This window comes from Zea mays, chromosome 6 (genome assembly GCF_902167145.1).
Source record: "Zea mays cultivar B73 chromosome 6, Zm-B73-REFERENCE-NAM-5.0, whole genome shotgun sequence".
NCBI classification, from domain to species: domain Eukaryota; kingdom Viridiplantae; phylum Streptophyta; class Magnoliopsida; order Poales; family Poaceae; genus Zea; species Zea mays.
This window is the reverse complement of record NC_050101.1, coordinates 94,840,709-94,861,491: the sequence shown is the minus strand read 5'-3', so window position 1 is coordinate 94,861,491 and position 20,783 is coordinate 94,840,709. Positions and strand designations below refer to the sequence as shown.

Sequence of the window (20,783 nt, the reverse complement as noted above, 5' to 3'; positions counted from 1 at the left end):
TATGGAATGAAAAGAATAAAAAAAGAGAGAGAAGGTATATGGACGTTTTAATGTTTTTTTTGCAAATAATTTGAGTACTGATAATTTTGAAGAAAATATTTAAAGTTTTTTTTCTTTTTGTAATTATTCATGATGCACAACACACAATAATTAGAGCAGTACCTGCTCATCAGCTAAAATCAAATTGATATGGCGTAGAGGACCGTCATTTGTTGCACCACGGAACTCCCATTTTCTGATGACACGGACTCTTATCACAACATTTATCTTTTGAGGATTTAGCTCTGTGATAGGTGTGAACAGCATTGCTAATTGTTGTACCTGCAAATAATGAGACGGGATCGTTTAGTAACTTGTTACTAATATGGAACAATGGTTACAAATCTTTAATATGCAGGATTAATGAAGAAATTGCCTATATGTAGCGTGGAAAACATACCTATTCAAGATATAATAATTTATCTGTACATGTTTAGATATACACAATTTTTTCTATATGGATATATATGCACGAAGATACGTGAGGTTAAAAAATACAACTTGCTATCCATCAATGTCTTGTATAGTAATACGTGTGAAGACCTCTTTGTACACTATGTTTCGAGTCTTAATACTGCAATTGCCTGAATCATCTTCGATAAGGATAAAAAGACCATTTTGTGATGTAACTCTTGATATTGCAACATACAATTGTCCATGTGTGAAAACTGGTTTCTTCAGATATACCCCAACTTTTGAAAGTGTTTGTCCTTGGCTCTTATTAATTGTCATTGCATAGCATACCTTTATAGGGTATTGGCGTCTTTGTAGAACAAATGGCCATCTTGTATTCTTTAATGTCAATGATATACGAGGTATTATCACAATTTTTGATTTATGAGTACTTGTCATTATCTGACCTTCAATAACTTTGTCTCCCAAAGATGTTATAATTAATCTTGTACCGTTGCATAGACCTTCTGATTGGTTCAGATTTCTAAGAAGCATAATTGGTGTACCCTTTTTGAGGACTATTCGATGTTGTGGAAAGCTATTTCCATTCAATGTATTCAAAAATTCAACAGGATATAAAAGGTCATAAGATTCATGAGTATTGGGAGCTTTGATGACTTTGTCACAGCTTAAATACTCTTTTGTCTCTTCAGGGATAAGAGACACAATGTATTCATTTATGGAATCAACTATATCATTAGTAGGAGTCAATATGGCACGATCTTTCAAATACTCAAGCTGCATATAATTTTTATTTAGATCATCATAAATTTTATCAACTATGCAAGTGATTTTGTCACCTTGTGGCAACAAGAGTAGTTCATGGGGTATTTGTATCCATGTTGGTTCATCTTCGCCTTCTTGTGCTGTAGCATTTATTTTGCCTTCTCCGACATCAAGCATCCATTTACTGAATCGGGATAGTTTTTCTTGTTCTTCATGTGTCAAGGTTGTTCCTGAAAGCCTCATATTCCGAGTAAGATGTAGGATGTGTACATGAGACCAAAGGGGAGAGTTGATTATTGCTGCATTAACGATTTCTGAACGGCTCCCGCCTTCAATTACAGGTAATGTTTGTCTGAGGTCTCCTCCCAGAACAATAACTTTTCCGCCAAAAGGTAAATCTCTTGCTGTTGGTGATGAAGTAGCCAAGATATCACGAAATGATATGTCTAATGCTTCAAAGGCAAATCTATGTGTCATCAATGCTTCATCCCATATTACTAAAGATGCAGCTTGCACCAATTGGTAGAGCATCGTGCCACATTTAATATCACAAACTGTTGTTTCATCTAGTTCACATGGAATTTTGAAGCGAGAGTGTGCTGTTCGTCCTCCTGGTAGAAGTAATGAAGCCACACTAGAGGAAGCCACAGATAAAACAATTTGTTTGCGACTGCGTAAAAATGTTATGATAGAGTTCCATAAATATGTTTTACCTGTGCCACTGTATCCTGATACGAAAAAAACCTGGTTTGTTTGATAAAACAGTTTCTGTAATAGCTGTGAAAGCATGTAATTGTTCACTGTTTAATCCTGAAACTAAGATTTCAGATTCAGTCTGCATAGTGTCAATGTCATATGATAGTTCATCATCGATAAAACGATTTGAATTCATCTGATTATATGAATTAGATCTATTTGGTAAATTGAAATCTTGTATACGACTTCCTCTTCGACTGAATAAAGTTGTGATCTCTTCTATCAATTGATTTTTAAGCGCCTCATCACTCATCTGGTAGGATGGATGGTTAAGCAGTTGTCTTGCGTTATACTGGATATCATCAGCAAGTAATTTCCAGACTTTTTCAAAGAACGAGAATTCATCACCTACTTCACAGAAAAGGAGCATTGTGACAAAAAGATGGCGAAGCTGACTGGATGTTGCCCAGGATGCGGCCTCATCAAAGGCATTGTACCACTCCTGATCATCCTCAAGTAGTCCATGAGTTTTACATGCCTCTTTGAAAGTCGGGTGTAAAACATTATTGTATGTTCGTAAAGATTCATAGTTTTGAGCTCCTTTGACAACCATTAGTAGCATTCTAAGATAATATCTTTCACCCGCCGATGGATGTACAAAATGAATGCGGCCTATGCTACCGTGTCTATGTCTTTGTTCCCATGATCTCTTTTTTTCATCCCATCTCCATTCAGACGGAAAATCAGTGTAAGTTAGGGATCGCGCACTCTCATGTACTTGGTTAGCGAAAAACCACTCAGTTAGCATTGTTCGACGTAGGTATTCCTGTGATAAAATATGTGACATGTTGCTGTTGGCATGATATGTGATGTAATTCTCATTAGGCAAATGCATCGGCAGTCTGGTAACAGGAGGGAAGTGTCTATGAATTTCAAAGCCGAAAATCCTCCAACATGAATCGTATGGACAAATAAATCTAGCATCTAGATATTCCTTGACCTCATTCCTTGTGTTTGTTTCTTCGTCGACAGGAGTGTCTTGGCCATCTAAAACTCGTTGTAGGTATAATTTGCTGCAATCAGGACCTTTGGTAACATACTTGAAAAGATATTTTATGAATATACTTTTGTTACACCACTCTACATTGATGTGCGCCTGATATTTCTTGAGTAATGTCATGTTGTAAGGAACGATCCACCTGTTGTCTAATTTGGTGTTTGATTTGATGACAAATCTAGCATTGTTTGCTCTTCTATAAACTGCAAATCCATTTGTGTCAACAACAGTTTCAGTTTGAAACAGTTTAGGATAGTGTTTGGAACAGTGGTTTCTTTTCATACAGGGTGAGTTATGATTATAGGATCCACATGGTCCATGAACCATATGCTCAGCAAGCAATGCGTATCCTAATGGATCATTGGCAGGATCTGGTATTTCAGCAGTGATAAAAGAGTTTATAAATTCAGCTGTTGGTTGCGTAGTGTCAATTGAAACCCAAAAAATAATGTGTGCATGAGGCAATCCACGTTTCTGAAATTCTACCGTGTGCAGAACTGCATGTTTTGACAATAAGGTTATTAAGAAGTGTAGAAATATTTGGTCAAGAAGAATCTAATACTACAAGCAAAATGTATTACAAGGGACTAATTGTTGGATGTATTTTTTCAGCAGTGATGAAAGAGTATATAAATTTAGTCGTTGGTCTTGTAGTGTTAGTTGATACCTAGAAGATTACGTGTGCATAAGGCAAGACACGTTTATAAAAATACACATTGTGCAGAAACACGTGTACTGACAATAAAACTAATAAGAAGAGTAAAAATAAAACTAATAGGAGGAGTAAAACTGTTTGGTAAAGGATAACTAATCACTGTAAATGTGTGTTATAAAGCCATCTTTTTGTTATTATTAAAGATATTATGTATATGGAAACCATGAATGCTTTTTATAGCTTACATGCATTTTTTCTCCTTTTATGGTCTTGTTTTGTCTGGACAAATCTATTTTTAAAAGTTAAGTTAGAAGTTTTATGCTTTATTACAAGCTGTGGATTGTAGTATTAAGGAAAACAAAGTATGAACAATACAGTATCAATAAGCATTTAAACTATTATTGACTTTTCTCTCTTTTTTAAGAATAAACAATATTTGTTGCAAGGTTATTTTGAAAAGGGATACATAGTTGTAATCGATATTTGTGTTGAACACATTTCCTTATTATTAAAGCAGTAAGGAAAACTGCTCCCACAATTATAGAGTTCCATGTAGCAAACCACCCCCCACTTAAAAAGTGTCGCAACAACGCAATCAACAGTAAATAAGTTGTTGTGTTTGTGTTTTCATAAACAAAAGTAATGCACATCATTCATAGTTTTGATAAGCAAAAGTAATATATATTAAATATTATCTAAGTTGGTAGCAGAATTTACACGTATGCGCTATTTTTACGTAATACAATAAACATCAAAAATCTGTGGAGGTATACTACGAATACGGTAGAACCATAAATAAAAACAGATTCCTGTAATTGTAGGTAGGGAATGGGCAAGAGGGAAAGAAAAAAAGGAAAAAGGAATAAAAAATCAAACTAGATTAGCAATGATAAATAGTTTCGTCATGAAAAAAACATAGTAAAATATATTTGCACCTGCTTTGCAAGGGCCAAATATGTTACCACCTTTAATATCCTGTAACAACTCTTCCAATTTCATATGAAATACTCTTACAGGAATATCAGGTGCATCTGAAGATTTCTGGCCAGAGTGTTGAAGACCATCTACAATTTCAGGCCACTTTGCATTGCATGTAAATGTTACAAAAAAGTCGGGTGGACCATGGACTCTGCAGATGGCTATGCTATCATGGTAATTTTGTATCATATATCGTCGTCCACCAATGTGTGATGCCGGAAGTACGATTTTTTTCCCATTTCGTCACTGTTTATGCAGCCTCTACTAACATCATCTGATATGCCTTGAAGATTTTCCATTCGTAATTTATCTTGATTATTTAGAATATACATAAGTCTATTTTTATCAATACAGGCACGAGCATCGACCTTAGCCTGGTTTCATAGTGTCCCATAAGATAGAAATGGATTTGGCTGGCCAACCTTGTAATGAAATTGATAGCAATAGTATTCTTGCATGGTTATATGAGCCCTTGAATTTGTTCCTCTAACCCTTGTATCACTATATGCAACACCAACTTGGAATCCACGCTCTCCATATGGAAACAAAAGTGGATATTGGAGAGCCATATATGCTGGATGCAATGATGAAATACGCCTCAATTCCGAATTTCTTGTCTCTATAATAATGTCTCGTTTAAAGGTATCAAGTGAGAAATCACCAATAACAAGCATGGCTAAATCATCGGTTGTTGGCATATTGTATTGCACAGGATCTCCTTCTCTAGCCCCAATAATTCTGATGATAAATTCTTCATTTGTGTGTTCATTAAGCCTTTCCCTGGCAAGCCTAAATTTCTTAGCAAAGGGATTGTGCTCGTCCAACATTTTTAATAATTCTTGTACAATATCTTATCGTATAGAAGAGGTAGGACCATCAGCAGTGGATAGAGAGTTTATTCGATTGTTGACTTCATGTGTTGTATCATACACATAAAGCTGAAGAAACTTAGGAGGCTGGTCGTTTACTGGCAGTAATGATCCTATTCGATGGTGGACTTGACCGCATATCTTAAAGATTGGAGGACCATGACCATCATTCACTGACCTATCAATATGGGCTCCCATAGATGTGAATGCAAACAAGCAATTATATTGCCTGATATTTTGCATGAAGGATTTAGATATCGAATCGCCATCAAACCGGGCTAGTGATAACAATGGTTCAGGTCTAGGGCTGTAAGGAGGAAGACGGACTTTGCCACCTTTGCAACAATTATTGTAAACAATTGATCGATTTCCACTTGACGATCCTATTCTTTCATTATACCAGAAAAGAGCAGAACAGTGGGTGCATTGGTAGCATGGCGGTCCATAGTAAGATCGAGCATGGTAAGAAGCTGCATTTCGTTTACACAAAGTAGTATTAGCAAATATTTTTTAAAATAATTACTTTAAAATATTTTTCCCTTTGTTCCCGTCCACCTTTATGTTCAAATTTATAAACTCTTTTAGGTGCAGTTTTCACCATCTTTTTTATTCAAATCCGTAAATTTTGTTTAGGTGTAGCTAGTAAGTACAGTTTGTTTAAAAAATGGGTTACATCCAGAATTGGACATACCTTTGAGTGCTTCAACAAAATTTGGGTCGAAGTGACCACATTGTAATGTTGAGGCTTGTTGGGAGGATGCGAATGCACCTAACATAGTATATCTATATTCTTAGCACTATGTACCTATATAGTCTCCCTTTTTAAAAAATAAAAAATAAAAGGGTAGATGGTCACGATACCTAAGGATATTAACCTTCTCTCATTCAACAATTGTCTACGTATGCGACGAGCTTCCACAGGAGGTACAGACGATGGGGCGCAACATGTACTGATTTGTTCTGGCATGATAAATTGTTGTATGAGCATAACAATCCATGGATGATACCTTTTTTCCGTTTAGATTTGGGTGATGTATGTAGACAAGGTACGAAGGCGCTTACTCCTCTTCCTTGTGATGTTTGAAACAGCATGTTCCATTTTGGATCAGCGATATTAATTTTCACACATTAATAATGTAGCAACTTGGAACGTTTCACGTTTTGAACCTACATTTTTTTTAATAATATGTAAGCATATATACCTAGATCAAGTATATAGTGATCTTTAGATATATAAAAATATACTGTTGTACCAGCAAAACAAGGAATACATGCAGTGTTTAATAATTCTAACGAAAAAAATAGAATCACAATTGTATAGGAACACATGCAATGTTTCATAATTTAAACGAAAAAATGGAGTTGCAATTGTACATATGTGCATGAACTGGAATATTGGATAATATTGATGGTGAAGTATCAAAGTGTGTACAAAGTACCTGGTTGATGAGTCACTGGACTTGAGATGACCTGATAAGATTAGTGAGACTGAACTTGTTGACACGGACTACGATTTGGAACTCCAGTTTATCCTGGTCTGCTATGAAGAAAAAATCCAAATCAGTAGATGCCGCAGTTAAGGTATATACGTATATTATATAGCGAAATTAGTATGTTATACACAGGAGCAGGAAGCCAACAAAGAGCATCCCCCCTTTTTTGATGTATATGTCATCTGGAAAGTAGGAGTGATAAAGAAGCAGGGGAGAGACGGAAGATTGAGAGGATGATAAGGCGACTCGAGAAGCAACAACGTTCAAGTGGTGATGGTGTCAACAATAATCTGTCAAAATTGCGAGAAGATCTTGAATATGTTAGAGTAAGCTTCCTACATTACTGCCCTGCCCATGATGATATGACATATAAGTATCATTACAACTTTGTTTTCTGTGATGTATCATTCTCTTTGCATTATATTGGAGGTTCTAATCAACCATTTTTTATCTGTACCTGCTTGAATCCTGAGCTAAAGCTTCTATATCTCAACTCATTTGTAGTTCTTTCCTAAGAATGAGAAATATGTCTTGCTGTTCACTGGAGGGAATAGTCAAGATATTGTTCAAGAAAGGAATAAATGGCGCAAACAAATCAAGGAGAATCTCATGGCTGCTGCAGCAAACGGAAAAGATTTAGAAGGTGTTTGTTTGCGTTACTGACCTTTGGAATTATGATACCGTTTTACTGGATGCCTAATGTGTGAAGTACTAAACTTTATTCTTGGTCATTTAACAGAGACAGCAAGCGACGAACTGAGGCAAAACTACAGGTTGCCGATCAATATTGTTTTGTGGCTCATAACTGGAAGCATAATCAGCATAAGCAAGAAGCAAAAGCCACCAGAACAGACGAGCTAAATAAGGCAGAGATAAATCAGAAACTTAATCCTTAAGAATCCCCACAATTTCCCTACTAGGCTATTACCCCGCAGTTACCTTTTGTTCATTACAACTTCGAACCTGGTGTATCGAAGTCACTAATTCCTCTTGTAAGAAGGACTTAAACAGGAACAGATTAGCTGAAGCAGGCCATCACGGCATCAACCAAATCACCTCGTACGCATACGCCTGTGTGAATTGGAGCGAAGGGTCGGGAAACAGAGGCATGGTAGCCTCTGAAACCCAAATGGAACCGGGTGCGGTTGCATAAATCCATCGAGATCTAGAACGAGCGGATAGGGTGGGCAGAGGTGTTACGTTGGGCGCTAGTGGACGGTAGACAGAGCGGTGGAGGCAACCAAAAAAAGACCGTCCGAGGCGAGCCAAAGCCATCAGCGAGGCGTCTGGTGTGTCCTCGGTGATAACGCAGGAGATGGGAGTCGGCGGCTCGACGGCGATCTGTCGTTTGCTAGAGTCCCTCCCATGGACTGTCAAGGGAAGCATGGTGTGAAGCCCCCGGCACCTATGCTCGCGGGGTCGGATGTCGCCTACGTCTGCAAGGTGTTGGTCGTGTCGAACAAGGGCAGTAGATCAAGCTGGAGCAGCAACGAGGCCACGGGCGGGGGACAAGGGCAGGGGCGCCGTTGCAAGGCTGGAGCAGCAGCGGGGCCACAGGCGGGGACAAGGGTAGGGGCGCCGTTGCAAGGCTGGAGCAGCAGCGGGGCCACGGGCGGGGACAAGGGTAGGGGGCGCCGTTGCAAGGCTGGAGCAGGTGTAAAACAGCGGGCAAGAGTGAAGGGCGGCGCCAGATTCGACCGGGAAGTCGTATGGTCCAACGCGGAGACGACGATGGGAGTGAAGACTCACCGCTTTTTCCCCATGGAGGCCGTCGGCATGTGGAAGCCATCGCACAACGGAGTTCTGGAGACACGGAGCTCCAATGTGGAAGACACTAGATGTTGCAGAAGCAAAGAAATTTGGGGGGAAAATGGGAAGCATACGAATCGGACGATGAACCCTAAACCCTAAATAAATCGCAGCATGAGGAATCCGATGAGGGGGGAGGGGGAAGAGCCGTTGCCGCTGCCGTGTTTACTTCAACCCAACACGACAAACCCTAGCAATGGGAATCGCATTATGGTGGAGGGGGTGGGGTGGACGGAGGGGGCGGGGGAGGAAGTGTGGTTACCTTTGGAGCGCCGGTGGAGGGAAACCAAAGTCCGAAAGCGGTTGTTGCCGGAGCACACAGGTGAGCGGGGGCGAGCAGGGGAAGTTTGCCAAAGCACGCAGGTGAGCGGGGGCGAGCAGGGGAAGGTGGAGTTCTGGGGGAGGAGGAGACAGCGCGAGAGCGAGATGTTGTGAAGGAAGACGAAAACACAGAGAGAGGAATCTGCTGATAGAAGAATCTACACACGGCGCACAGGAGTGAATCCAACGGCCAAAATAATTTCGCTGACATGGACGTTTCTGGGAGCAGTTTTCCCTCCTGCTTTAATAATATAGAAATTTGTTTTCTCTTCTTTTTTTAAATTTCTTTAAAGAATTTCATAGATATTTTGGATCCCAATTTTCTTAGCGATGTATACTGGGTCTGCACGCTATACGTAGAAGTCGGACAAAAATTTATCTGGTGAGGAATAGATTAAATTACCAAGGTTCGAGTTTTAGCCTGATGTTACCGGATCAAGCTAAACGATATTGGATTCGACTAGGAAACGGCTCAGTTATAATTCTACACCTGGTTTTCTTGGATTCCGGGTGTGGTTCGATTTAATTTTGCATTAACATGTTTGTCGTCGAGTTCAAATTCATTTGTCCGGGACAAAATCATCCGAGTGAGTCGGCTTCCGAATTTGTAATCGCGCGAGCGATGAATTTTAAATAATCACCAAACGCACCGATTTTTGGAACAACGATGTTCCGAACATCACGAAAATTTAGGACAAGCCCGGATAGATAAAATAAAAACGATGTCGCACTCGCGACAGACGAAACAGATACGATATTAAAATCGCGATAGACGAAAATGTTTAAAATTTAGCATCTGTTTTATCCATTGATATTACGTGCTTAAATCCATACTCGTTGTCGAGCGGAATATAAACACATGGGGTGTTACAGCCCTCCCCCCTTAAAAGAATCTTGTCCCGAGATTCGGAGCGAAAGACTTCTAAGAGTAGAGAAGCATGTAACCCATGTCCATATCAGCGATAGTCATGAGACAGTTCCTGACAAAGATGAGTGTCTTAGAAGGTTGTTTCTCTAGTGGACATAACATGTATCACCTTAGGCTAATTTAGGAATGCCCACCAATAGAGACGATGTCTACCAAAGGAACACATAAGGTTCCATGTGTGCAGTTTGCTTTCTCTGATGACACTGTATTATCTGAGTTGGTTGGGCGAGCGGTAGATATACGACTTTACCCAAATAGAATCAGATGCAACCTCTTGGGTAAAACACATAGAAAGAGGTTTACCAACAAGTGGTCACGATAAGTTCATAGCACACGAGACCGGTGTGAATGTCGAACAACATCACAGTTAACTCATGTTAGCCAGAAAATCCAAGTTCAAGAAAAATGATAGAGACTTGAGAAAATATCAATGAAGAGATCCGTTGATGTTGACTTCACGACCAACCCATTTCATCAAATACTTAGCATGGCTCGACTTGATCACGCATGCTGGAAAAGCACACGTGACGCGATCGAGGCATGACTAGAGTGATGACTAGGTTGTTATCAGTCGGTTTTAACTTTATCTTTGTAAGAACTTTCTTAGGATGGGTTGAACCAAAGTGAGTTTAGACAACTCGATAAAACGATCTCTAAACTCAACCTTTGTTCATAATGCAGTTACAAGTTAGTAAAACCAACTTATTGAACTACCTATGACATTGAGTAGGTCCTCTCAGTACCATCGGTAAGCCAACGGTCGAGAGCTTACTTTTGTTACCAGGTGATCATGCACTTGGGTAGAAATCATTCGGTCTGATTGTTCATCCGTTTCTCCATGCGAGATGAACTATCCACTTGGTTAGGGAATACATGGATTAAATAAGAGAGCAAATGAACAAACTCCTGCATCTCAGCAGCAGGGAAAGTCAATCTCCATTATGAGAGCTAATCAGCTGTCTTCCAACACTAAAAAGCTCCAAGGCTTCACCTTTACACAACGGACGTAAAGGAAACTTGTATACGTGCAGTCACTACCCAAGTCAAGGGAAAAGAGACCACACATGGGAAGTGGTATGCCCTTTTGATCCAACAGTGATAACAGATGTTGCTTGATCACTTGACCAACAACATAGAAATTTTTTTTCAAGGAGGAGATCTACGAAAGATAACATATTAGGGTAGTTCCATAATGGATCATGACCAGAGACCTTGATACCAGCATCCGACGAGTAGCACAACCTTGCGTGTACATTCACAAGGGGCTATCAGTTTCGCTGCGGCACCATAAGTCCTTAATCATGACACCATCACCGAACTGGCACCAATAAAGAATATCATGTGGTAAAACTAGATTTTGCCAAGATAACACATTGATAGAGTCTCATAATGGATTACAACTACTAACCGTGATACCAGCGTGTGCCGAGCAGCACGACCATGTGTGTACATTCACAGGAGGCCCTCGGTTTCGTCACGGCACCATCGGTTTTAGTCATAACACCATTACTAGACGTAACCAATAAGAAATCTCGCGCGACACCAATGGATTGGGCAAGGGTAATAATATACAAAGGGACTCCACCCGTCTAAAATGTTGACAAGTAGAGAGCCAAATAGATTATGGCCCGATGAAACGAACAAGGCATGGCCATAACCTAAGCTTAATGAAGGGAGTACGATGGGAGACTGTTAATTCAGCACCAAGCATATTAATATGCCCATCGCAGAGCTTACAAGGTCAAGGATTAGTATCTGATTAGATACGGAGGGAAAACAATCATAAGATTAAGTTGATATGCCTTTGATAGATATGAGGAAATCAAAGGCATCAAACTCAAGAAAACGATGAGACATGTCTTTCCTAAGTTAGGTTGATAAAGCAACATGGCGATCCTTAAGAATAGGCACACTAGATAAGGGACATCAGCTTGCACCAACTGAATAAAGGATATGGTTTAGGATGGAGACATGACTTGAGATTCTAGCTTTAAGTCCATGCACATCTTGTATCGGATAAAGAAATCTATCCGAACATCCATTTGCATGAGTTTAGTCATGGAGTGATAATGGAGAATTTAAAATTTGGGGTCATGGTTCACTAAATAAGAACATGGCCTAGTTTTGGGTTTAGGCACATAGGTCACCAACATTCTATCAGCACATCAGTACAAGAGCAAACACATTTTGCACTAATGGTCAAATTATGACAAGCTAGAAGCCATCTAAACCCATATATCTAAGAGACCACATTATTCACAATCACAGGTTACTGGAATAAAGATGAGAGAAGCATTTTGGATGTATAGGTGACAAACAAGATGCAACAATCAGGATGCATGCTCGTCCTGTTCGTCCTCACAAATTTTTTTTGCCAACATAATGTGGCAATAGCGTTCTATATCTGTGGCATACGACTCTCTCGGTATTTTGCTAGTCGTCAACTACACATACATTTTCGAGGTTAGTGTACCTGCAGAAAAATCCATCACAGCCCAATTTTCCCCATGATGCAAGATTCACACATGACAGTTTATCACAGTTTATACTCCATATATTGCTATATGGAGGCCAGCTCATCATTAAGCGCCGAGCCACGCATAGGCGCCGTTGCCACACTTTAACCATAGGGCAACTCATTATGGTAACTCACCTTCTTACCTGAGCGTAGGTGCGTCGTTACAAGTACATTACACTTCTCAGTATTCCCATGTCTGTATACCCATACACATCCATGGGGTACCGAATTCCTAGAAAAGTAAATACTCCACATCGCAGCCTTCATATATACATATGTGGAACATGTATATAATCAAGCGCTTTTTATGCTCTTCCCTAGACCGACGTTGGTTCGGTCATGCTCTCACATCTCACCTTACCTTGAGCGTCGATCCATTCAAGACTGAATGGCCTTAAAAATAACAATACACATGTATACAATACCCCCGGTTGTGGGTTAGCGGTTTTCAAATAAGCCACCTAATAGTCCTTAGTTTAGGGCTTAACAGAGGATGTCGCTAGCATTATAGTTTTTCAAACTGTTTTTCAAAGCCAAACAATGTGTTTAGTTGAAAATAGGTTTTTCAAAACCAAAACTTTTGTTTTGAAAATACGTATGTGACCGTATATACTTAATCCTGCTCCGATACCAGCTATGGCAGAACCTCCCAAGTTATTGGGCCCACATGCACCTGCCCTTGTCTCAAAGACCTTAGACGGCTATGCATGTGCACCAGATAACTTAACAGGAACTGTCCGAGTGCCCCAAGGACCTCGGATAAACCACTTACAACCAGGACCGCAGGGTTAAGTAACACAAATCACACACATCAACATTTTTGCAGCGAAAATCTTATTACCAAATTTTACAAGTTACAAAAATTTTACTTTGTACATGATCGGAGTGATTACAAAGGTGATTCAAAGAAATAACTTTAAACTGTTATAAATTATTTATAAGTTTGAAATATATGCTAGCTCAAGTGACCATCCTCAATAAGAAGATAATGACGGGGTATACTTATATAAGAAGGCCGAGCCCACCGGCACTTAACACCATCAACAGCATCACAAAACTATAACCTGAAAAACAACAGGGAATAAAACCCTAAGTACGCAAGTACTCAGCAAGACTTACCCGACTAAAGAAAATACTCTCAAGGGTATGTTGGTTAAATAGGAATCAAGGAAAAGGCTTTAGCAAGAATCAACTTAGATATTTTTGCAGAAATAGCTTACTAAGGTGGATCATTACTTTCAATGCTTTAGCGCCAGATTAAATATTAATAGAGTCTGATTGCATCTAGTCTAATTTCACCATCTCATCAATACAACATCATTTTTATTCATAATGTATGTTCACATCCTAACTTAGGTTGCAGGTCAGTGACTAAGTCTTCATATCCGAGAAGCAATGGCGATCCGAATCGATTAATACCCAGCTGGGGATCTCCAATCACACGACATATGTAGAACTTAACCCTTGCATATGTCAACTCGCCACCGGGGTTCTTAAGACCAGATCAGGCTCACGCCAACCGAGAGCACAGATACACCACCGTCCAGCCTCTTGCCACGGAGGGTACACGCTACTCTTGCCATCTCTCCACTCCCATTGTGTGTTATCTTATTCTGGTATTAGTCTGCCCGAGGCAAAGCTTACCCATGATGAGGCATGTGACTAGTTAAAAGGTCCTCGATCATCAAGCCTACATACGCATCCAATCCTTAATCAACCTGGGTAGAACATCACCTGTTCCTAGCCCAAGTCCCGATTTAAGTACTTCCATCCTTAGGATTGTTTGTGTTCCATAGGATGAAAAGTGCATTATAGGATACTTTGCAGTAAGATCCCACCACGCTCCCAATGAAAATATTCTTGCAGGTAGAAGCCATCCTCCCTCAGGATAACCCCTGAGCTAGGCCTTAATGCAAAAGACAACCTCTATCCACAAGATCTAAGCAGGGCTAAGCATTTTTGTAAATCATCTTTCGATACTTCATCAGAAGTATCTATAAAGTTATGGATATCAAGGTAGGCAATGCATCAAAGGGTTTCCAAGCAACTCCTATAAACCTAATGCACATTTCGCTAGACTTTAAGTGTGTAAAAATTATTTAAAAACACAAGGAAGGGGTTGCATGCACCGGGGCTTGCCTGGAATAAACACTAGGTTAGTGTTTGTTAAGTGGCGAGCATCCTTTGGCTTGGCACTCGTTCAGATTATCCATCTTCTAGTTCGTCCATCAGCATCATCCTGCGGATTAGCCCGCGCTTGGGGTCGACTTAGCTCATCTTCCGCATCACACAATTATTTAACGTACCTGAATGGAATGCATTATGCACATGAATGCATATAGACAGAAATATCACAAACCTAAATAGTGCTACACGATAGTGAATTAAACACCTAGCGGCGAGGCGTTGTACCGTTCATACGGAAATACTAGTTATCGATATACGACTACGCACAATTATTATACTTTTCTAGCGTAATCGTATCTACTTCAAATATCAAGTGATAATAAACTAACATAAGTCCTATATCAAAACACCCATCAAGGCACCATTCACATCACGTACTAATTGACGATCATTATACAATGTGGTTAATTCACCATTGAACACAAGTACATCACAAGCATCAGATCAATCTGATTATACTAGACATATGTTTCCATTTTGTAATAAGACGCATAAAATACAGGTCGATGGTGCTAATCACAATCGGCCATAACCATACTTAAAACTAACTTAACTAGTTTTCTAAGCCATTTCATCGCATTAACTTGTACATCCTATGAGTTAAATACGATATTTAATCGTTCGCGCTAGCAGGTGTACCTTACACCTATATTTTACCACACCTCGTGACTATTTCATAATTACGAACATCACAACATACGTATGCTAAATTAATAAAAATTGTCGCGACCTACATATCTATCAATCCATTCATTAAAACAAAATAATAGGAGTAGCGAATCGACTTACCTAAAACCAGCTTGGAATTCGCTGAAACGACGACGAGACAAAGACCTCCAGGATCGAGCGTGACAGGTAGCTTCAGAGTTCAACGCAAGTAGCGCGCAATTGGAAGATAAATCGTCGGGGTCGATGAGCATGTCGTGGACGCGACGTGGATTGATGACGAGGAGCAAGGGGGATGTTAGCTCCCCAATTTGACGAGCAGGCACACACGACGACTAGGGAGATACGGCCGAGCATAGCGATGAAGAGTCTCACGGCGGTGACCCAGTCTGACACCACCCCACGCAAGCTGCATCGTTATGGTCAGGCGTAGGAAGGACGACATCTTGGAAGCTGAGGCAAGCGCGGTCTAGGTACCACGGCAGCTCGCCGACAAGTCCACGACGACATAACAAGGTGGACGCTGGACATGGCCAGTGACGGCGAAATTACAGCCGGATGAAGAGCCGATGGCGCTAAGGTCCAGTAGCAAGGCAAGGCCGAGTACCATGGCGAGGTCGAGGAGGACGACTTGATGTTGGTCCGGTCACGGCGTATGGCTTCAGGCCCCCTACGAACCCCAGCAATTAGGCCAAGAGCAGGGACTCGTGCAGGAGCAGGAGCAAGTGCCATGAGAAGGATGAGAGTGAGCGGCAACACTGGTTCCAGCGACTGGAGCAAGCACGACCAAAGGAGAACAATACTGGCCAGGAATGACTATCAGACATCATCGGACCAACGGCGGGTTCGAGCTTGTGTTCGACCGCGAGCTCCACGGCAGCTTCACGAACGTGGCGAGGACACAGAGCGCGACAACTTGGGGCTAAACTCGGCGAGGGAACTCAACACGCCATGGTGAGCAGAGAACTTCGCGCACACAACAGAGGAGCTCGACACGCGCAGCAGGGGCGAGCAACAGGCGCGGCGAGGACACACAGGCTTGCGACCCGGGCGAACTCGGCGTGAGAACTTGACACGCGCAGAGAAACAGCACGGCGCAGTGGAGCACGGACCAAGCGCCAGCGAGCAAGGAAATTTCACGCGCGCAGGGAGGAAACACCAGAGAGATGCGGCTGCTGGCAGAGGGAGGAGCGCTGGCGAGGTTGGGGAAAGCAGCGACCGGCGTGGTTGGGGAAAAGGCAGGGCGCCGGTGAGCTGGAGGAGCAGGGACCGAGCGAGTCTGCAGGAAACTCAGACATGGATGCATGGAGAAGCTCGCGGCAGTCACCATCGGCAGAGGAGCGCGCAGCAAGGGAGATGGAGCAGGAGAGAGGAGCTGGGCGCGAGCAGAGAGAGGGCAACGCGAGTCCGAGCTAGAACACAGTAGGGAGAAGGCAGAGGGAGCAGGGGCGCGGCCAGGGAACTCAACGGTGGCCAGGGAACTCAACGGTGGTAGCCGCCATTGATGCAGGGAAGGGAGCTCCGCGAGGAGAGAGCTTGAGCATCGCCGGCCATGGGAGAGAGAAGAGGAGAGGAACGTCGACCCGCTGAGGAAGAGAGAGGGACAGCTGGGTGCCGAACTGAAGACGAGCTCGGTCGGATCTTAGGCCAGGGCGATGAATGTGGCAGAACCTCCCAAGTTATTGGGCCCACATGCACCTGTCCTTGTCTCAAAGACCTCAGACGGCTATGCATGTGCACCAGATAACTTAACAGGATCTGTCCGATTGCCCCAGGGACATCGGATAAACCACTTACAACCAGGACCGCAGGGTTAAGTAACACAAATCACACACATCAACATTTTTGCAGCAGAAATCTTATTACCAAATTTTACAAGTTACAAAAATTTTACTTTGTACATGATCAGAGTGATTACAAAGAAATAACTTTAAACTGTTATAAATTATTTATAAGTTTGAAATATATGCTAGCTCAAGTGACCATCCTCAGTAAGAAGTAGAGAAGGGTTACTTAGACTTATAAGAAGGCCTAGCCCACTGGCACTTAACACCATCATCAGCAGCACAAAACTATAACCTGAAAAACAATAGGGAATAAAACCTTGAGTATGGAATTACTCAGCAAGACTTACCCGACTAAAGAAAAGACTCTCAAGGGTATGCTGGTTAAATAGGAATCAAGGAAAAGGCTTTAGCAAGAATCAACTTAGATATTTTTGCAGAAATAGCTTACTAAAGTGAATCCTTAATTTCAATATTTTAACGCCAGATTAAATATTAATAGACTCTGATTGCACCTATTCTAATTTCACCATCTCATCAATACAACATCATTTTTATTCATAATGTTCACATCCTGACTTAGGTTGCAGGTCAGTGATCAAGTCTTCATATCCGAGAAGTAACGGCGATCTGAATCGATTAATACCTAGCTGGGGATCTCCAATCACACGACACATGTAGCACTTAACCCTTGCATATGTCAACTCGCCACCGGGGTTCTTAAGACCAGATCAGGTTCACGCCAACCGAGAGCACAGATACACCACCGTCCAGCCTCTTGCCACGGAGGGTACACGCTACTCTCACCATCTCTCCACTCCCATTGTGTGTTATCTTATTCTGGTATTAATCTACCCGAGGCAAAGCTTACCCATGATGAGGCATGTGACCAGTTAAAAGGTCCTCGATCATCAAGCCTACATACACATCCAATCCTTAATCAATCTGGGTAGAACATCACCTGTTTCTAGCCCAAGTCCCTATTTAAGTACTTCCATCCTTAGGATTGTTTGTGTTCCATAGGATGAAAAGAGCATTATAGGGAACTTTGCAGTAAGATCCCACCATTGCTCCCAATGAAAATATTCTTGCAGGCAGAAGCCATTCTTCCTCAGGATAACTCCTGAGCTAGGCATTAACGCAAAGGACAACCTCTATCCACAAGATTTACCTCTAAGCAAGGCTAAGCAATTTTGTAAATCATATTTTGATACTTCATCAGAAGTATCTATAAAGGTATGGATATCAAGGTAGGCAATGCATCAAAGGGTTTCCAAGCAACTCCTATAAACCTAATGCACATTTCACTAGACTTAAAGTGTGCAAAAATTATTTAAAAACACAAGGAAGGGGTTGCATGCACCGGGGCTTGCCATGGTAACACTATGTTAGTGTTTGTTAGGTGGCGACCACTTGGCGATCAACCTTTGTTTTGACACTTGTTTCGTCTGCCCTTCAGGTTGGTCCGACTGACGACATCGTTGTACGAAGAAGACCACTCCTTGCACCATCTTGAGGTCAACTTAGTTCTGGTTCTCCGCATCACGTAGTTAATTCACGTACCTGAATGAAATGCATTATGCACATGAATACATAGCACTGACTTCACTGCACAACTAAAATTCCTCGCATGAAATATCGATAGCGCCTACCAGCAAAGCACTAAAATTACTAAGCAAATAAATCTAGCTTACCAGCATCAAACGTGATTCAATACTTGTGAGAATGTTGATAAATTCTGGTTCAGGCTTGTCGTCGGATATCTGACAGGTGTTGAGATCTTCCGTCCCCCATGACCCAGATGGGGCTGATCACGAGGAGGCGAAGCACGGTGAGGCGCGTATCGGAAGAGCTATTGAGATTAAAGACGACGACACACGTCATGACGAGGCAGCATATGGCGGGGGAAAATAGGAATGAATGACGATGAGAGAATAGCACAGCTGCGTGGGACTTGGCGATAACGGCGAGCTAGAGCATTGGTCAGCTCAGTAGACACGACCAAGAAAATTTACGAGCACACGCGGTGCGAGCAGTTGAGTGATGGTGGCGGAGCTTGCTGGTTTGACACGGAAGGGACCAATAAGATCGACAGTCAGTGCGACTAGATAATGGAGCTAGATAATGGAGCGTAGTCCAGCACCATATTGACGACAACCACTAGAAGGGCGAAGACGAGGTCGAGCAGGGGGAGAGAAACGGGTTCAATGGCTTGACGGCAAACACGAGCACGCGCGAAACCCGATGGATGAGAGCGGGTGCACCGCAGAGACGACGAGCAGGCGCGCGAGCGTCGACGCGAGCTGAGGGTAAGCACGAGCACCGGAACCGGGCAACAGGGGTCCGTGCGGTATCAAGGAGATAGGCTAGGCAGCGGCCACGGAGGCGAGCGCGGCAGGGAACAAGGCGAGGTCGCGGCCGAGTGAACTTTATTGCGCGGACTGCTTTGCGATCAGGACGGCTGCCGCGATGCACACAACGTCGCCATGCCACGACACCACCACGACGAGGAACAGAGGTGCACATAGAGAAGTCGGCGCACAGGGGACGACCAGTCCGACGGTCGCCATGGCGCGGTGCAGGGAGGCCGTGTGGAGGACGACGTTTGAAGAAAACGGCTACGCACAGGGAAGGAGCAGAGGAGCTGCTGAGCGCTCGGCTGACCTCGGCTAGGGAGAGCACCGCGGCGAGGAGGAGAACAGAGGGGTGGCTGGGCGACGTCTAGATTGAAGACGATGTGAGGCTGGGCAAGGATAGGGAGCCGAGGTTGAAAGCAATGATTGGAACCTTCGTCAATGGCGCTGGTAGGAGCTAGTCAGGAACGAGCGGTAGCTGACAGGACGACTTGTACCAGAGACGCGGGCTGAGGGCTGGCGAGCATTGGCACGGCTGAAGGAGCAGGGCTTAGAGGCGCTTGTGCCAGAGAGCTTGGCTGCCGGCGAGCTGATGTAGGGCGCTAGGAACTCGAGCATAGGGAGCAGCTCGGCTACTGGCAAAGACCAAGCGCAGACGAGCTGAACATCTTCAGGGAGCCGTGACTTCAGGAACAGAGAAGAAATGGCATAAGAAAACAAATGAGCTGTGTTCAGATAACGCCTAGGAGATGAAAGACATGGCTAGTAGAAAATCCTAGGCTTTCTACGTGGAGGTGGAGGAGATAAAGGAATGCCTACAAGAATTTCTAGAGCTAGTACGTGGAGGGCATAAGCTAGAGATGAGCTCCAATGGATAAGGGAGGAGAGACGACATGATTAGGATGAAAGGGAAGGCGGTGGGGGAATTTGTTTTTTTTTCTCATTTTTTTAGACTAAAGCGAAATGCAGATATTTGATATTTTGAGGTTATAAAATCAGGATCTAAAAGATGTATAAAAGGGTCGAACAAAATAAGACCGTCAATAATATTTGGAACCGGATTTAATTTGGTGAATATTTCAGAGTCAGATGAATTTTCACCCATTATTTATATCCAAAGTTTTGGATTGGGGCGAGACACAATCAGAACAAATCAGAACGTTGTTAACAACAGTACTTCAGACTGTGTTCCATTTGATTGAAATCAAATAATTTTATCCGCAGTCAACACATGATTCCACGACAACAGA

The 20,783-nt window shown here is 42.4% G+C and overlaps 1 protein-coding gene and 1 pseudogene across 1 annotated transcript; both read right to left on the bottom strand.

Annotated features, from left to right (window-relative positions):
• Positions 1–543: 543 nt before the first annotated feature.
• Positions 544–1,749, bottom strand: LOC118472299 (uncharacterized). Its single transcript, XM_035960284.1, has 3 exons — positions 1,489–1,749; positions 1,101–1,230; positions 544–1,019 (listed from the first exon to the last, which is right to left on the bottom strand). Exons 1-3 carry the CDS (start codon positions 1,747–1,749, stop codon positions 544–546), a joined length of 867 nt encoding a protein of 288 aa, XP_035816177.1.
• Positions 1,750–18,721: 16,972 nt separating this feature from the next.
• Positions 18,722–20,303, bottom strand: LOC103631193 (uncharacterized; annotated as a pseudogene).
• Between the last annotated feature and the right edge of the window lie 480 nt (positions 20,304–20,783).